The sequence below is a fragment of the Vicia villosa genome, linkage group LG2 (assembly GCF_029867415.1).
Source record: "Vicia villosa cultivar HV-30 ecotype Madison, WI linkage group LG2, Vvil1.0, whole genome shotgun sequence".
In the NCBI taxonomy this organism is placed as follows: Eukaryota; Viridiplantae; Streptophyta; class Magnoliopsida; order Fabales; family Fabaceae; genus Vicia; species Vicia villosa.
Genome location: NC_081181.1, coordinates 158,902,861 through 158,922,526, shown reverse-complemented (window position 1 = coordinate 158,922,526; position 19,666 = coordinate 158,902,861). Strand labels below are relative to the sequence as shown.

Below are 19,666 nucleotides of genomic sequence, written 5' to 3'. Positions count from 1 at the left end.
CGAACTACCCCAAAGGAATAGGTTATCTCCAGCTTGTACGTGACAAGACACATGACTGCCAAACATTGAGAACAACAGCATTAGATGATTTCCCCAAGGACATACTTGTTACGAAATTTGCAGGAAGTAAGCTGAAAGATGGGCACATTCCTCAATAAAAGGCTGTAATTTGCCACATTCGTGTACTTTGTTTTACTTTAATTCAAATGTTATGTCAAAGACAGAAGATTATACCCAAAATAAACTCCTTGACCCCTTGACAAAAGCACTATCATATTTTAAGTTCCAACTTTTTCAAGCTCCAGTGGTGACATTTTATTCACCTTTTCCTGTTATGATTAGTGTGGTTGTACAGACTGCGCAAAAGAACCTTTAAGGCTTACTAAAAGCTTTAACTTGTTGGATATGTAGAGATTTTGTATTATTTTTCAATTGTTATATGCATGTGTATTTGCACTATAAATGGTCAGAAGTGTGCTTTCTTTCTTGCAGTTATTGTTTTTTTAAAAAGTCTTGGGAGTTTATTGTTATGATTTAAAACTATAATGACACTTGATAAAGGAAAGGTTCGATATAACAAAAAGGTGAATAATATCACCATCCAATTAATGAAGCTGATTAAAGTTGAATATTTCAACACAATTTCTTATATAGAATATGCTAGCATCATTACAACATTAGGTGACATTATGTCTACCATTGACATTAATAAAAAACAGAAACATTGTTCAAAAGAGAATTAAACATCTAATATAGCTAAAACAAAGGCGGGTTGAACAAAAAAAAACTTGTCAATGCTAAATCAAACAGTTGCCCGAGCCTGTAAATATCCATGCTAAGCACTTGCTCTCCATTACCATCTGCTACTTTCCCTTCAAAGAGGGCAGTCTGGTTTAAACTAACATCCCTACCTTTTCCAACCTAAAGAAGGTAAGAGCAATTAGCAAATGGAAAAGTTACATGGAGCTGAAACCAGAAAATATTTGCAGTGTACTTGTATATTCAATGGGGTTAAATACTAACTCAGGTTAACCAACTTTAGTAGACAAAAACAGCTTATATGTAACACCCTTCTAAACCCCGCGGAAATTAATAAAATAATTCAGAGTAAAACATGAAAACAAGGGTGCCACAATTCCAATTAAAACAAATTCATCATATGTTCATTGTCATGCTTTCACTAAGGAACAATTCACCATAATACATAAAATCTCATGTTTACACAGCGGAAAATTCATCATACGGATAAGCATAACATCATCTATGCAATATCCCACATAATCTAATACAATAACAACAACACGATAGAGTATCATCATAAACTCTAATCTAACGTTCCCCCAGTGTTACAATATCAGAGCATGACACCTGACGCTACACTAAACAAACTGACTCATGAGCTAATCCTCACCGAGCCAAAAGCCGCTACTCGTCAATCTGAAATCATCAAAGTAAGGGTGAGTCTCATTCTCAATTAATCAATGTTATGCATTCATAAGCAACAAAACATCATAATATATCATTCACCCAATTTGTCATATATTCAGATTCACATCTATTATTCATCAATTCACACAATAATAGAATACATTACCAAAAGACAACACCATAACAATTACACCATCATCAAATATTATAACATTGGACAATCTTCCATTCATGTTATAATTATACACAACAACCTAATGCAAATGCAACTATATGCATGTGGTACCAAACATGGGATAACCCATCTCACCGATCCACCACCATAAAGATTCGGCTACTTCTCTCACCAATTCCACACAATGGGAATTAGCTACCGCTGTCCCACCACCATAAGGGATACAGCCCACAACATGATTATGAAATGCATGTATCAACCATAACATGCTCATCATCAACATTAAACAACCAAATGTCATAATCATCAACCACCACGATAATCAATAGCCACACACAGTTATGCTATTTCTCAACCATAAATAAATACATATTTTACATCAACAATATATGTATATCAATTACCGTTTACAACCACGGCATCATAACAGATAAAACATTCACCACACAGTGCAACAACAATGACACCCCTCACAATCGTGTACCAAGTACAACAAATCAGCCCAACAACAACAGAGCATTTACATCATCATTCATCAAAACACATGATAACCATATTTACCATGAACAACATCCATTTTGCATAACAAGCAGAAGAAATCACATTATAACAGCACCCATCATTGCACCTCATCAAATATACAAAACAAGAATAAACCATATTTGGAGAAAACGATACTTTTCAAAATAAAATCAAGTTATTGTTGTTATATTTATTTTATATGGTAGAACATTCAATTTAAGGAACAACGTCCAAAACGGCGTCTAAAACGGACTTACGGTTTGAAAGTTACACATTTTTACATTTTTCAAAGAAAACAATTATCGCTACAGCACGCGGCGCCAACCGGGTTCGCGGCGCGAAACGAGAAAAACTTACGCCTTCGCGGCGCCAACACATGGACGCGGCGCGACCTGAGCGTATCACAACTTCCTGGTTTTCTGCCCAACGGTTCGCGGCGCAAACAGTGGTTCGCGGCGCGACCTGGCGATTTTGCAGAATTACGGGTCTGCATTCAGACTCTGCGATTTCACATCCTTTTCACCCAAGAACGACTCCATACATCGCATACAAGCATATAATCATCGAATTTCTCATCACACATCATTATACATCAAAACAACACATCAATAACCAACAATCTATACAAATTCATCAATTATCCCAAATCATAACATACCTAACAATATCAAATCCCAATATACCAAATCGAATCGAATCATACGTTAATCCATCTCATTACCCATAATCACATAATAGGAATTAACCGGAAGAGTCCCCCCTTACCTTAGCCAAGGATCTTGATTAGCCCTCTTCCTCTTCTGTTCCTCTTTCACGTATCAGCACTTCTATTCTTCTGTCCTCTTCCACATCTATTTTCCTTTTTTCCTCAATTCCTTATTTTTATGAAAAATAGATTTTAGTTAGTAAAGGGCTTTACTAACATAGCACCCCCTCTTTACTAACACCACGCTTGGCCTAATAGCCTATCTCATATTTCCTTCCAAATAATTCCACCAAATACTGAATAATTCCAAATAATAATTTAATTTCCAATTAAATTAAATTTAGAAAATATGGGGTGTTACAACTCTCCCCCACTAAAAGAGTTTTCGTCCTCGAAAACATACTTCAAGCAACCAGCTCGTATAAGAGTCCTTCACCTGACTCTCCAGCTCCCAATTAACAGTACCATCAGTCAATCCTCAAAATCCATCTGACATAACCAACAGGAAGCATGTTTCACACATTCAAATCCCAGTTCTTATGTCACCTTTGACTATCCAAAGTATACCACCCGCTATATCTCCAAAAAGATTAGCAACAACAGAACATAGGTACAACCTATACAATACGCTCAACAACTGGGTAATACAATTACACAATCCTTAGTATGATCACACTTGATCCACAATGCAGTAATGCATTCCATCTACCAACATACCAACCTCAGATACACTCTTCCATCTGAGCGATAAAACAATACTTACACTTTTCACCTACCGCTTCCTTCAAGAAACTCAATACTCATATTTCCATACTATTGAATTCCAATTATCTGACTCCTCTTAAGTCACACCATCAATTATCCAGTACTTTACATTCCGCTTCTTTCGCAATACTCTGATTACTCATCACAATCATCTATACCAAATAGATTTCTGAGTTTTACCTAATTCCGACTCTCTTTACTCATTCGTTTTCAAGAATCATTCTTCATCATTCATGGTACTAATCCACCACTCATCAATACTTACTCGTACTCAAAAACCAAATTCCTGATTTACTTCATCTATTAAACATTCCAACCATCGGAATGAGTGCACACACAAGTAATTATAATCACGCTCGTCATCCTCAATACACCATTTCTTACAAAACAACTCAACTTGAGTTTCGCTCTTTTCTAAGAATTAAATCAATTTCTCCCTTCATAGAGTATAATTCCTCATTATATATGGAATCTACAATAACCCCTTGACAACAACACAAAAATATCACACGTCACATAGCATCAACTCTTCGTTTTAATTCCGCCGAATACGTACTCGTTAATTACGCACAACCGTAATAACATATTCATCATCTCGGCAATTATTCAAAGGAGTTATAATTCTCCGACACGACATCCTTACATCCACTGAATTCTAAATCCAACATATAGCTCAATACATATTCTCTATGTAGGCTTCCGACATATTAATTCCTTACTTTCCGCGAGTAGTACTCATAACACTACTCCTCATCACAATTTCGCTGCGCGACTCTGATTACCCATCTTAAGTCATCATCCACCATGTCGCACTCTTTCATATTCACTTCTTCATAAGTTCACACAACATAGTGAGTGATTATCCTCACGGCTTAATATCCATCACAACTTATACCATTAAGGTAACAAAACAAGTTCATCCCATCTATATGATTTCCGTCTACTACCAACAAGAGATTTAGGGTGATCAAGTCCTAAATTTGTCAATATTAGTTGAAAATCATATTTAAGCATAAACCGTCGTTACTACATAATAGTGTCCATTTCCGAGTTTGCACCCAAACTCATTAACATCGTCATAGTCCAATAATTCACTATGGTGTCCTTCTTCTAGAATATTCTTCCGAAGTCCAAACATCAGGAACACAATCCGATCACTAACCTCATTATATTATTCTCGTCGATTCTGAATTCACCGCCTTTACCTTGGTAATTCAAAGTCAACTTATCGATCAACTCACATCATCTTGCTGACCTTCTCTAATCTCGTCAAGAATGCCATTAGTCATCTTTAGCATACCCAATCTAACACTATTAGGAGTGCCTTCACATACCAACTCAAGTCTCAAAATTGTCCAATCAAATCCAACTCATTCACCATTAGCACCGACATATTTAAAGACTTCCTACTCAAGCAGTAACTCAACATTCATAACTCGTGGTTTTGCTCCAAATTCTATGACATCTTTCATGCCCAAATATCATCCCACTCAACATCTCAACAAGGTCTTCCTTACATTCAATAAGTGTCAGAAATTCTCTAAAATTCTTCTTTTATACTTATCGTTACCTTGCCATCACAAATACGATTCCAATAGTTCTAAAGTTTATTCCATCTTTACTACTAATTCGCTTCTCACTAAAATCCATCGGTACTCAAATCATCTTTATTACCGAATATCTCATCGACTTATTCATCAACAACATGTCTTACTCAACTCCGTTTCGAATAATCACGGTAGTAGGCATTCCTATTCAACAAATTTCACGCTTCCTTAACTGAATTCAGAATATCCTCTCATAGGATCACCTCTACTGTATTTATAACTCTCCCATAATGTAGAACATAATCCCTCCTCTTCATAGGTTCAAACGGCACGTTAATCCGACACTCGGAACTCAAGATATGAATTTTCCAATCGTTGTCCGAAAATCCAACACCGACATCATGCCCCGACACTCTCTATACGGTATTCTCAAATCTCTTCAAATGGCATATTCCATTCTTAAAATCACTTCTCAACAACCTTCTAATCGTTCCTTCAATCCGTTCAACACTGACACTGACATCCCGTGCAGTACCAATAAACAAGTCTAGTTATAAGAACAAGAGTAACCGTAACTTCACCTCTTTCCAACGTCATCTTGTCACAATTAATTATGTTACAACTGCTGCAACCATTTTTATAACAAGGTTCATCTCGTTAGCTTTCCGACGCTTCAAACGGAACTCAATTCGGATGTCCAGAACTCCAGTTATGAATTTTCGAAGTTCCGCAGCTATTCAGCAATTTTCCTGCGTTTTGCTTACGAAAATCTCTCTCCAAAACTCATTCTCTTCAACTCTATCACATTCCAAACAACCCCTTATCATATCTCTTCACTTCCAAACATTATTATAACTTGAGCAACACTCCCCATCGCCGAAACGCAATTTCTGGAACATTACTATATCAATCCTCTTCGCAAACTTGCAGCTGAACCTCTTCTGAGTCATAAGGCTACTCAACTGACAGCTTCGCAGCACACCAGCAGAGCTGACACATCGCAACTTTCTAATTCTTCCGTCTCTTACAATAACTGTCAATTACTTCTAATCATCTCCCTTCAAGATGTTCCAACTCAATTCCCAGTGAAGTCTTAATTCCAAGTCACCTTCAACTCGGGAAACAACAAACTCCGACAACGCTCGCTCTGTTGCCAACAACAGCCTACTGAATCAATTTTCTTACAACTGAAACATAACCGAGAAGCGAAGCTTCTCCCCCACTTGTTTCAAACCAACACCTGCAACAAACAAACAAGTATCGACAGTGATTCACTCACATGTCGTGTACCAAGGGGTAAAACACCGACAATATACAACTGTCGTGCAACTCAACTGACTCGACAATTGGCCGGACGGACCGACCTGCTCTGATACCACTATTGTAACACCCTTCTAAACCCCGCGGAAATTAATAAAATAATTCAGAGTAAAACATGAAAACAAGGGTGCCACAATTCCAATTAAAACAAATTCATCATATGTTCATTGTCATGCTTTCACTAAGGAACAATTCACCATAATACATAAAATCTCATGTTTACACAGCGGAAAATTCATCATACGGATAAGCATAACATCATCTATGCAATATCCCACATAATCTAATACAATAACAACAACACGATAGAGTATCATCATAAACTCTAATCTAACGTTCCCCCAGTGTTACAATATCAGAGCATGACACCTGACGCTACACTAAACAAACTGACTCATGAGCTAATCCTCACCGAGCCAAAAGCCGCTACTCGTCAATCTGAAATCATCAAAGTAAGGGTGAGTCTCATTCTCAATTAATCAATGTTATGCATTCATAAGCAACAAAACATCATAATATATCATTCACCCAATTTGTCATATATTCAGATTCACATCTATTATTCATCAATTCACACAATAATAGAATACATTACCAAAAGACAACACCATAACAATTACACCATCATCAAATATTATAACATTGGACAATCTTCCATTCATGTTATAATTATACACAACAACCTAATGCAAATGCAACTATATGCATGTGGTACCAAACATGGGATAACCCATCTCACCGATCCACCACCATAAAGATTCGGCTACTTCTCTCACCAATTCCACACAATGGGAATTAGCTACCGCTGTCCCACCACCATAAGGGATACAGCCCACAACATGATTATGAAATGCATGTATCAACCATAACATGCTCATCATCAACATTAAACAACCAAATGTCATAATCATCAACCACCACGATAATCAATAGCCACACACAGTTATGCTATTTCTCAACCATAAATAAATACATATTTTACATCAACAATATATGTATATCAATTACCGTTTACAACCACGGCATCATAACAGATAAAACATTCACCACACAGTGCAACAACAATGACACCCCTCACAATCGTGTACCAAGTACAACAAATCAGCCCAACAACAACAGAGCATTTACATCATCATTCATCAAAACACATGATAACCATATTTACCATGAACAACATCCATTTTGCATAACAAGCAGAAGAAATCACATTATAACAGCACCCATCATTGCACCTCATCAAATATACAAAACAAGAATAAACCATATTTGGAGAAAACGATACTTTTCAAAATAAAATCAAGTTATTGTTGTTATATTTATTTTATATGGTAGAACATTCAATTTAAGGAACAACGTCCAAAACGGCGTCTAAAACGGACTTACGGTTTGAAAGTTACACATTTTTACATTTTTCAAAGAAAACAATTATCGCTACAGCACGCGGCGCCAACCGGGTTCGCGGCGCGAAACGAGAAAAACTTACGCCTTCGCGGCGCCAACACATGGACGCGGCGCGACCTGAGCGTATCACAACTTCCTGGTTTTCTGCCCAACGGTTCGCGGCGCAAACAGTGGTTCGCGGCGCGACCTGGCGATTTTGCAGAATTACGGGTCTGCATTCAGACTCTGCGATTTCACATCCTTTTCACCCAAGAACGACTCCATACATCGCATACAAGCATATAATCATCGAATTTCTCATCACACATCATTATACATCAAAACAACACATCAATAACCAACAATCTATACAAATTCATCAATTATCCCAAATCATAACATACCTAACAATATCAAATCCCAATATACCAAATCGAATCGAATCATACGTTAATCCATCTCATTACCCATAATCACATAATAGGAATTAACCGGAAGAGTCCCCCCTTACCTTAGCCAAGGATCTTGATTAGCCCTCTTCCTCTTCTGTTCCTCTTTCACGTATCAGCACTTCTATTCTTCTGTCCTCTTCCACATCTATTTTCCTTTTTTCCTCAATTCCTTATTTTTATGAAAAATAGATTTTAGTTAGTAAAGGGCTTTACTAACATAGCACCCCCTCTTTACTAACACCACGCTTGGCCTAATAGCCTATCTCATATTTCCTTCCAAATAATTCCACCAAATACTGAATAATTCCAAATAATAATTTAATTTCCAATTAAATTAAATTTAGAAAATATGGGGTGTTACATTATACATTTGATAGCAAAACAACTTAATGTCTTAGCTTTTACCATGTTTAGCATTCTCAGGATGGAAAGCAAAAGGGATTTGAAATGCAAACAAAAACAGCTTATACATTTCATAACAAAACAACTTATAGACTCTCTAATGAAAACCATGTGTTAGCTTTTACCATGAAAAAGTATAACATTAGTTGAAAACATTATACCATAACACAGTCAATGTCGTATGAAGATGGAAGAATCAAAAGTAGAGCTACTGGTGAAATCCAGCTTATACATAAAATCAGAGCATTGGTATTTAAACACAACTTATTTGGTTAACTGTGAAAATAAATTATTGAAAACAACTTATTTGAAAAGTGATTAAAACATAAAAAACCAAACCATAAAAACAGCCAAAAGAGGGAGAGGAACAATATTTTAGTGAAAGACTCTTGCATCATAATTATCTTTTGTGCTTCTCCCATTGTCATAGTGAACTGGCCCTATACTTTACCTGGTTTGGCTGAAGTGAGAAGAAAAATTTATCCAGGCCCTAAACTCAACACTCTTTGTGGTGCTGCAAAGACACTAACAGATTGAGAAACACAAATCCATCCAAGAACTTGAACACGAACTGAACCATGCACTGCATAGTTTGTCACTAACACAATCAAAGCAAAGGATCCAACGTTCATTGCCGAAAGCAAGGGATTCCATAATCACTGTCAATCATATTTGTCTTTTCCAGAATTTTATCAAACACATGGTGTGCGTATATAAAATTGAAAAATAGGCATATATAACATATAACTAAAAGCAAGAAAAGTCGAACCTTGATTTGGACTGTGATGCCAATTAGGACCTTTAGAGCTACTCGACTGTGATGCCAGGCTTTGAACATAGAGTACATAAGATGAAAAAGTAGCAAAAAGAAACACAGTTATCAAAGAAAATGAACAACAGTTAATAAAAAACAAAAGGAAACTCATGTTGTAAGATACACAAATCAGTTGTTCAATAGTTCAACATTCAGAAATAATAAGGAAAAACATGAGAAATCGATTTCAACAGAGGAACTCACATTTTGCATATATGGATGTAGCGACGCTCAAACCAGGCTATTCCTGCAAATTAGAAATAAAAAAAAAATAAGATCGAATAATGGTTCGTGATATAAAATGCTCAGCAAAAACAACATAAACAAAGGCAATCACACGCGTGAGATAGAGATACGGCGAAGAAACGGCTGGAAGACTGATACCTGAGCGTTTGAAAACGAAAGAGTTTGGAGATTATCCGGTGCTTGAGAGTAATGCAGATCTGCAGGTTTTTGAAAAGGAAGAGTGAGAAAGAGCTGCTTCTATTTTACATGCAAAGGCGTGTATTTGTTTGGAGGAAAAAGAGTTGAGGGAAGTACAAAAAGTGGGTGGCAAGTACAGAGATTTTGGAATACAGACCAATGAGAACCGCACGTTTGGCCATTTGTATTATTGAATTTGTTATTTACTGGAACAACCTTTTGCAAGGGGAAAAAGTTTTTGGTAGAAGGGTAAAATAGTCACTTTGGTCAATTTATTAGTATTGGGTAGATAGTAGATAGTAGATTATTTATGAATCAGATTGTTTTTCAAATAATTTTAAAATAAAAAAATTGAAACATCAAACAACGTTCTACACTGCAACTTCGTCTTTCTCCGACCGCCTTGTCTGCCACAGCCTGGTACGTTGTTCACTTCCATGCTCTTTCTTCTTCGTCATCATGATTCCTCGCCCCTCAAATTCAATCTATTCCCTTTCTCACTTAATTTTCACTAAAAACTCTTCTTTCTTTTATTCTTCTTCGTCCTCTTCTCTAATCACTCTCCATGATTCTGACTCAAAACCAGTTTCAAGTCCTTTTTACAATCTTCTTCCACCGACCCAAAACCCCAACAACATTGTAAACCTCATTTCTTCACTCCTCAAGCAGAAAAGTTCCCATCTTTCCCTTTTTCAGAACGAAATCAAAGAGATTCTTCCTCACCTGGGTTCCCATGAAATTTCTAGGGTTTTGCTTAGATGCCAATCTGATCACTCTTCAGCACTCACATTTTTCAATTGGGTTAAAAACGATTTGAGTATCACACATAGTGTGCAAAATTATTGCATAATTGTTCACATTCTTGCTTGGTCTCAAGTTTTCTCTCAAGCTATGAAATTGTTGTCTGAATTGATACAATTGAATGTTCCTGATGAGGATATTTATAAGAGTTTGATTGGTTGCACTGAGGATTGTAATTGGAATCCTGTGATATTTGATATGCTTATTAAGGCTTATGTGAAGTTAGGTATGGTTGAGAAGGGTTTGGAAACTTTTAGGAAAAATGTTGAGGCTTGTTTTGTTCCTAATGTTGTTGCTTGTAATTGTTTGTTGAATGGTTTGGTGAAGTTTAATTATATTGATGAATGTTGGGAAGTGTATGAAGAAATGGGAAGACTTGGATTACATAGGAATGTTTATACATTCAATATTATGACGCATGTTTTGTGTCGAGATGGAGATACCGATAAAGTGAACGGATTTCTTGAGAAGATGGAGGAGGAAGGATTTGAACCGGATTTGGTTACGTATAACACACTAATTAATGGCTATTGTAGGAAAAGAAGGTTGGAGGATGCTTTTTATCTTTACAAGATTATGTGCATTAGAGGCGTGGTTCCTAATTTGATTTCGTATAGTGCGTTGATGAATGGTCTTTGTAAAGAAGGGAAGACCAAGGAGGCTCATCAGCTTTTTAATCAGATGGTTCAGAAAGGAATTGATCCGGACATTGTGTCATATAATACTCTTGTATCCGGTTATTGCAAAGAAGGTAAGATGCAAATGTGTAGGTCACTATTGCACGAAATGATAGGAATCGGGATTCGTCCCGACAGTGTCACGTGTAGGATTGTCTTTCAAGGATATGCAAAGGAGGGGAAGCTTTTGTCGGCATTGAATTTGGTTGCAGAACTTCAGAGGTTTGGAGTTGCAATTCCTGAAAATTTATATGATTATCTCTTAGTTGCATTGTGTAAAGAAGGTCGGCCATTTGCGGCTCGAAGTTTTCTGATAAGGATATCTCAAGACGGTTATGTGCCTGAAATGAGTACTTACATTAAACTTGTAGAGTCTCTATGTAGATTCAATAATGTAGACGAAGCGCTGATTTTGAAATCCGAGATGACAAAAAAGAGTATGAAACTGAATCTCACTACCTATAAAGCTATCATAAGCTGCTTGAGTAGACTAAAAAGGACTTCAGAAGCTGAAGGCTTGTTGAAAGAAATGGTTAGTTTTGGTATTTTACCCGATTTAGAAATAGAGAGAGCATTAATAAATGGTTATTGTGAAGAAAATGATGTTGAAAAAGCTGTGTCGTTGTTGAAATTTTTTGCCGAGGAGTTTCAAGTTTATGATACCGTTAGCTACAATGCGATTGTTAAAGTTTTTTGTGAGGGTGGTAATGTGGCTGAGTTGATGGAACTTCAAGATAAGCTTGTCAAGATAGGTTTTGTTCCAAATAGTTTAACATGCAAGTATGTTATCCGAGGATTGCAGAAAGATATGGAACTCGACGACGATAAATTGGACCACAACATGCTTGAAGTCTAAGTTGTCCCAAAATAAGGCCGCGTTCGACAACTCACCTCATTTTAAGAAGGTAGCGAAATTGATGATATGATAAATATCTAAGCACTTGGAGAATCCTTCTGAAAGAAGAACCAAGCCAGTTAAGGATTGGGTTCCTCAGCAGATAACCAGCAAATTATCTGCCGCAATTTCTACTGCAAACACGTCAACCGTTTGATAAATCCAAGATAAATATAGAGACTCTTTGAATGTTTGAATGAGTCTGATCTGGTCCAAGTATGTGTTCAAATTGATCTATGATTGCAAAGCTCGGGTCACCATTGAAGAACCCGAACGCAACGAGCAGCGTATGCCATTGCCAAGGTTTGAGACTCTTAGGGGTATGAATGATCCATACATTACTTCAAAGTCTAATGTATGAAATTGAATATGCAAATTAGTGTTCACGGAAACTCTACTGCAACCAAATAAACACAAGAGAACAAAAATTGTCTCATGAACGAATCATTTGATTTTGTTCTTACATTAGTATATCATGTTGTATACTAATTTCCTTGCTCACTGATGTTGCCATGAAAAGAAGAATTGGTGAGAGTATTGCCTGATATAAATATTATAGGATTGTTAATTTATTGATGCAAATTGATGGGAATATGTGGAAGATATATGTGTTTGCAAGAGTCGAAGGAAAGCTTGAAGTGGAAGATATTCTATGTTGGACACTTGTTAAAACCCACCGCACTCCATGCATATTGGTAGAGTATACTCAGGCTGAATAACTTCTTCAAAGAACTAGAAGACTTTCAATCTCCGGATGCCTAAATTTGCCAAGAATATTGTTCATTGAGTGAAGGGTTCTCTGTTATTGTTTCAGTTTGTTGCTTGAAGTTAGTAGCTTTTTCTTTTTTTGTTAGTTCTTAAAAACTCTAGTCTTAAGGAATATGTAGCTTTTGAATCGAGTCTTAGTTCTTAATGCACCTTAGACATCTCTAGTGCACTGCGTGAAAATATAATAATGTCTCTTAGATTCTTGAAATGCATCTTCGGACGCACCAAATACATACTGATTAGTTTGTTCGAGTCAGACCTTAAATTTGTGTTGCGTTTTATTCCGGAGATGTATCTTTGTAAAATTTACGATGATGTATTTCCGAAGCATACTGAAGCAGAAGCAAAAAAATAGAAACAAAAAGCAGCATGTTGACAAAATAAAATTACCATTGATAGTATAAAATCAACAATACGGAAGGGATTTTAACATAAATCAAACATTACATTTTAATATTCAGGTGGACGTTACAACATCTTAATTATATCATTGATCGGTGTATTGTACTACTTATCCTCTCTCTTTGTCTTCTATTTACTCTTTGTCTTCTTTCTACTCTTTCCTTTCAAAATATGTAGAGAAAAAAGTTTAGAAAAAAAAACGGCATCTACCGCTCCGTCCGGGATTGAGCCGTGATCCGTGACCCGCTATAGAGGAGTTAGCGGCCGGAGCGCCAAGGATAGTGGCCTCTATTGACAACTCTCATTTTTATAAATCAAAAATAAAATTCGATCCAACCCTAAAAATCGTCTAAACCTCCGGTTTTCTGGTTTAAAGTTTGATTCTTCTGCATGCCAGTTTTCAAGTCTAAACAGACCCGTTAGGGTATCGGTTCCCTGTCCAACCGATTGAACCGACTGATCTGATCCAATTTTGATTACCATTCTCTTAATTCAATCTAAATCTCACAAATTTAAAGTTAGATTTTTATAATTAATAAATATTATAATTATTTTTAAAAGATATACATGGTAAGCATTGTATTAAATAGTTTATAAAAAATTAAATAAAAATAGTCTGACATGTCAACAGGTTGGGTTTGTATTACTCGAACTAATTAATAATTGGTTTCAATAGGTTTGAGTTGAACGCGTACATAACTCGTTGGACAAAAATAATGGTTGAATTGAGTTAGGTGGGTGGATTTGAATTATGGCACATACCCATAAAAATCCCTACCATCCAAATCTTCCCAAATCTAAATAAGTAAAAAATAGTTTAAGAGACTATAATATTTTAAATTTGATGGTACATCTAATGGTAATGTAGAATTTATGTTGCCTTGTTTCAATGTGATGGTTCTATAATATTTTAAATTTGATGGTACATCTATAACGTATGTGATGGTAATGTAGAATTTCTGCTGCCTTATTTCAATGTGATGATACTATAATGTATGATTGAACGTAGAGACTAAGACCATTGGCAATGGGGTAGGGGTGGACAACGGTTCGGTTCGGATTCGGGCCCAAACCACTGAACCGAACCAATCCACGGGTGAGGTGGCTAGGCCCAACTTCCGACCGTTGTTCTCTTCGGTTTTTTCGGGTTCGGTTTAAAACGGATCGGTTTGCAGCATCGGTTTTTTTCGGTTAACTATATTGGGTCAATTTGATTTTTAAGCCCAAAACAATGTCAATAAATTCTATTTTTTCAAGTTAACTTAAGTTAATTGTTGGGCCGGTTTTTATTTCTAGCCCAATTAAACTCATTTTTCCTATTTTTAAATTTATAATTATATTATCTTGACTTAACTACCATATTAAAAAATTTAAATTATTATATTTTGTTTTTTACATATAACAATATAAAATTATCTAACTTAAATCTTTACTAAAATTATTTTAATTAAAACATTAAAAAATATAGTAAAAACACAATATAAAGTGTTTCACATATATTATTATTACAACTTAAATAAACATTTAAATTGAATATCTATCCTTCTGTGACATAAAATGTGATATGTCCATACTTCCTCCTGTCATCTTTGAGATACTATTATATTTATGTTATACCTGTCAAACAAACATTTAAGAAAAGTAATAATAGTCAGCCAACAAAAATGATAAATTTATAATAAAACTAAAAGAAAAGTTAAAACAAAAGTGTGAATAATAATAATAAAAATTATCATTTTGATAAAAAAAATAGAACTCTATTAATGATAAATTGATAGAATAAATGAATAAAATTAATAATAAAATTCAAAGTTAAATAAAACCCATCAATACTCAAACATTAAAACTCATCAATTCTCAATAACATTCAAAAAAATAATTATTAATGCAAATTTAGTATTGAAGAAATGATAATATTTTGAATCAATAACATTAAAGTTCAATAAATTCTCATAAATCATACATTAACACATAAAAAGAGAGAATGATTTATCAAAAAAGAACACATTTTTATTGGTTTAATTAACATAAAACAATTAATGTTGATTTTGCTAAGTATTATCAATAAACTCTAAATACAAACAAAGAAACAAGTAGATTAGAATTTACCTGAACAACACAATCATAGAAAATATTTGTGATGATTTCTTCAGTTTTAGTTTGAGGACATGCTTAAAGATATTATATTTTTCTGCAGTTGAAATGACAGGAAAAGTATTAGAATTTAGAAAGACCATAATAATTATCAAGCATAAGAAACAATTCATACATCCTATTAACATGATAATATGAACATGATAATAAACATCATAATAAACAATGAAACAAAAACATTTCCAGTGGAATAGTATAGTTCTATACCAACAATATAAATATGAAATGCTCAAAGGTAACAACTTTAGGCTTTTAGACCCCCTGTTGGTTGAAACACAAATCACTTGAACCATCAAAATCACAATAAACAGAACCCCTGTTAGTTGAAACACAAATCACTCGATCCATCAAAATCATAATAAACAGAAACTATAATCACAGTAAGCAAAACTTACTTGTATAAAAGTTAGATTTACTAGAATAAAGTGTAGCTCTCAACCAGAAAATCTTTCTTCTTGCAACCCAGCCTACATATACAACAAGACACTAATCAAACTATGAAATTGTGATAGTAAACCAGTTTTCCAAACAAGAAAAGGAAAATGAACTTTACTATAATTAGACAGAGAAATAGGAAAAATCTTAGACAACGAAATTAGAATACTTCTTGGCCTTAAGTTTTTATCAATACCTTTTCAAAATCTATAATTTCAGGAAACTTTGGAGATATGCTGCAATAAGATTAAACAAAATAGAAAAAAATCAAGAGAGTAATCAAAACCTTGCCAAAGATAAGAATCAAAGGTTAATGTCAAAACCTTAATAACTATTACCTTGAAAGAAGAATCACCTTCACTACACCTTCACTACATCACTCTGTGGAATCTCAAAATCAAAGCACAACTAAAATCAAAACAAAATCTGAGTTAATCCTAATGTTCTCAAAAACTCAAATGCTAACCATAGATCTACATCACTTATAGAGAAAAAAAACTAAATAACAACCCTTAAATTAAAAATCAACAACAACTAACCTTTTGTAAGATTAACTTCATCAAAGTAGAACCACATATGATAGCTTCAAGTCAGCCAAGCACCTGAAAATAAAATACTGCAGTTGTTTCAAGTTTTTTCATACAAGTCGGTGTAGAACAAGAAGTCAAGAAATCAAAACACAACCAAATTCAAAACAGATCTAAATTTATCTTAAAGTTCAAAAAACCCATCACTTAGTTGAACCTTAATGAATCTTGAACCTTAGTTGAACCCATCCAAAACAGATCTAAATGAATATGAAAATAAAAAACCCATTACTTAGTTGAACTCATCCAAAACAGATCAAAATGAATCTGAAAATCAAAAAACCCATCACTTAACCTTAGTGAAACTTGAACCTTAGTTGAACCTTAGTTGAACCCATCCAAAACAGATCTAAATGAATCTGAAAATCAAAACACAGATAAAATCAAAACCCTTAGTTGAACCTTTAACTCTAGACCACTTTTAGAGATACACAGTTAAATAAACCCTAAATAACAACCCGTACAAAAATTAAAAATCAACCAAACAAACCTTTTGTAAGATTTCTTTTCATCAGAATAGTATAACAACCTCTCGTAGCTTTAAATCACTTCAACACCTGAAAATAAACAATTTATGAAGACAACATTAGTATGAGAAGACTATGAAGGTAAACAGGTGGTGCGGTTATGATAAGAGAAGGAGGTAAAGGTGAAACAATGAAGGATGAATGAAGATTGACACGGCGGCGGAGAAGAGAAGGAGGAATACGAGTGAGAAAGTGAGAGAAAAAAATTAGGGTTTTTGTGTGTTGATAGTGAGAATGAATAGATATGAGAGAGTGAGAGAAGGAAAACGAGTAAAGTATGATAATATAGGAGTATATTAATTGGATTCGGTCGGGTTCGGTGACCGATGGGTCCAATATTTCCATCTGAACCGAACCGCTTCTATCCACTTAAAACCAAATGGCCAATCCGTTTGACCCGTGAACCCGAAATTGACCCGACCGAAAGCAATCGGGTAGTATGGGTCGGTCGGTTATTAACGGACGGTGGATTTTTGTCCACCCTTACAATGGGGTGTTGAATAATTTTTTCAATTGTTGAATGCTTTCAATGGTTTGTTGAATAAAATGTTAAATAGAATGTTAAATATGATGTCGATTAATTGGTGTTGAATATATATTCAACATGTTGAATGAGAAATTAGTGGGGACCACCTCATATACTCTGCAAAATCTTATTGGTTAGTTTGATTATTTAGATTTTTATTTCATCATAATTATTTGGAACAATTATTTTATAATAAATTAATTTTTTATTTATTTTTTATTTTTACTAAAATTCTTTTTTTTTTATAAATAGACCCTTGGTTTATTTGATTTGGACAAAGGAAAAAAAATTCATTTTTTCTGTCTAATTTTTCTATTTAGCCTCCAATAAATTCTTGTTTGTAGCTCTAAACAACTTTTTAGGGAAATGGATCCCAACAATAACTTTTTTAACAACCAAAATTCTCCTAATTATCCTTTCAACTACCCAAATCCCAACTATATATTTCAAAATCAATCTTCCAACTTACAAGGTCCCCAAAATATACCAAACTTCATAATGTCGTCATCTAATCCAAATTATGGTCCATATTATGGATCTATGATGTCATATTCATCTCAAGCACTACCTTATTATTCTTCTACTTCAACGGGAAATAAAAATGTTTCTAATGTTGGACTTGATGAAATATCCTGAATTTTCTACACAAACGGCTCTTGGTGGCATGCGCGGTGGTCATGGAGCCACTCTAAATACAAAGGATTCAACTCCTATTCGGCGGAAAAGCCTCAAATGTTTAGTGTATTGTATTTTAAGTTTTTTGTAGTTTTATTTATTTTAATAATGACTATCCATGTATCTCGTTTTTATTACTTGCAAATAAAAAAAAATTAAGAATATAAAATTAGAAAAAAATTTATTAAATTAGGAAAAAAAATTAAAATAAAATATTTAAGTCTTAATTATTTTAATTTAATTTCAATCGACAATTGTTATTAATATATAATTACAAAAACATAAAAGAAAATAAAAATATGAAATAAAAGTGGCGGGGTAGGGTGTTGAATTTTATTAAACAAAAACCATTATAGTGAGTAAAAGTTGAAGTTGAATGAGTGTTGAATTATTAGGTAGAAGAGAGAAAAGATGATGTAGAGTGTAGAAAATAAAAAGGAAGGGTGTTGAATATGTAAATTGTAGATGTGTATAAAGATAATTGGCATAATTGTTGTATATGTCAGCTTCTACATAAATAGTCGCCTTCACCGTTAGATCAGTTTTTTTTATATATAAGTAAAATTTACCAAACTCAATTTTATTTAAGGGTTAATACCATTTTACCCCCCGGCCATATAGGCGACTTTTGATTTTGTCCCCTGTAATTTTTTTTTTTGTAAAAGCACCCTTAGACCATATGCAATGGGTGTGTTTAGTTGAACTCAACATGCAAAATCTCTTCCAATGGGTGTTTAGAGTAGTGTTGAGTGTGAGGTGGAAGAGAGAGGTGTTGAGAAAACTCAACACAATTGAGGCTGACGCAGGGGGGCATGTGGCAGCTTTTGATTGGCTGACCAGATTTTTATCCATTTAATACTTTGAACTCAATTATTTCGTTGCAAATTATTATTATTTTTTTTTTACCAAAATTCATGATTTTTTTTCTCTATAAATAGAGACTTGGTTCATTTGATTTGGACACAAAAAAAAACCAAGTTTTTCACTATCTTAATCTTATTATTATCTTTCTATTAGTGTTTACGTTACTTGTGTGTTGTATTTTAATTTAATTTAATATGATTTGTATCGTATCCAATTATTTAAATAAATTTTGTTTTTATTACAAAAAATTAAAAAATAAATTGTTAAGTATTTATTATTTTAATTTAATTTTAATCCATAATTGTAATTTTATGTAATTATAAAAATAAAATTTAAATAAGAATATGAAAATAAAAAGTGGTGGGGTAGGGTGTTGAGTGAAAAATCATTGGAAAAGGTAAAAGTTGAATGAGTGTTGAGT

At 34.2% G+C, this 19,666-nt stretch overlaps 1 protein-coding gene and 3 long non-coding RNA genes across 4 annotated transcripts; 1 reads left to right on the top strand and 3 right to left on the bottom strand.

The window, feature by feature from the left end:
* Positions 1-8,663: 8,663 nt before the first annotated feature.
* LOC131647223 (uncharacterized) lies at positions 8,664-10,096 on the bottom strand. The gene is made up of 3 exons (XR_009297759.1): positions 9,896-10,096; positions 9,467-9,758; positions 8,664-9,356 (listed from the first exon to the last, which is right to left on the bottom strand). It is a non-coding gene; the product is annotated as an uncharacterized LOC131647223 (long non-coding RNA).
* Positions 10,097-10,293: 197 nt separating this feature from the next.
* LOC131647222 (pentatricopeptide repeat-containing protein At5g40400-like) lies at positions 10,294-13,492 on the top strand. Its single transcript, XM_058917132.1, has one exon. It carries the CDS (start codon positions 10,394-10,396, stop codon positions 12,266-12,268), a length of 1,875 nt encoding a protein of 624 aa, XP_058773115.1. The 5' UTR covers positions 10,294-10,393; the 3' UTR covers positions 12,269-13,492.
* Positions 13,493-14,966: 1,474 nt separating this feature from the next.
* On the bottom strand, positions 14,967-15,940 carry LOC131647221 (uncharacterized). Its single transcript, XR_009297758.1, has 3 exons — positions 15,839-15,940; positions 15,587-15,668; positions 14,967-15,094 (listed from the first exon to the last, which is right to left on the bottom strand). It is a non-coding gene; the product is annotated as an uncharacterized LOC131647221 (long non-coding RNA).
* Positions 15,941-16,261: 321 nt separating this feature from the next.
* Positions 16,262-17,414, bottom strand: LOC131647220 (uncharacterized). The gene is made up of 4 exons (XR_009297757.1): positions 17,144-17,414; positions 16,606-17,012; positions 16,405-16,474; positions 16,262-16,302 (listed from the first exon to the last, which is right to left on the bottom strand). It is a non-coding gene; the product is annotated as an uncharacterized LOC131647220 (long non-coding RNA).
* Positions 17,415-19,666: the final 2,252 nt, after the last annotated feature.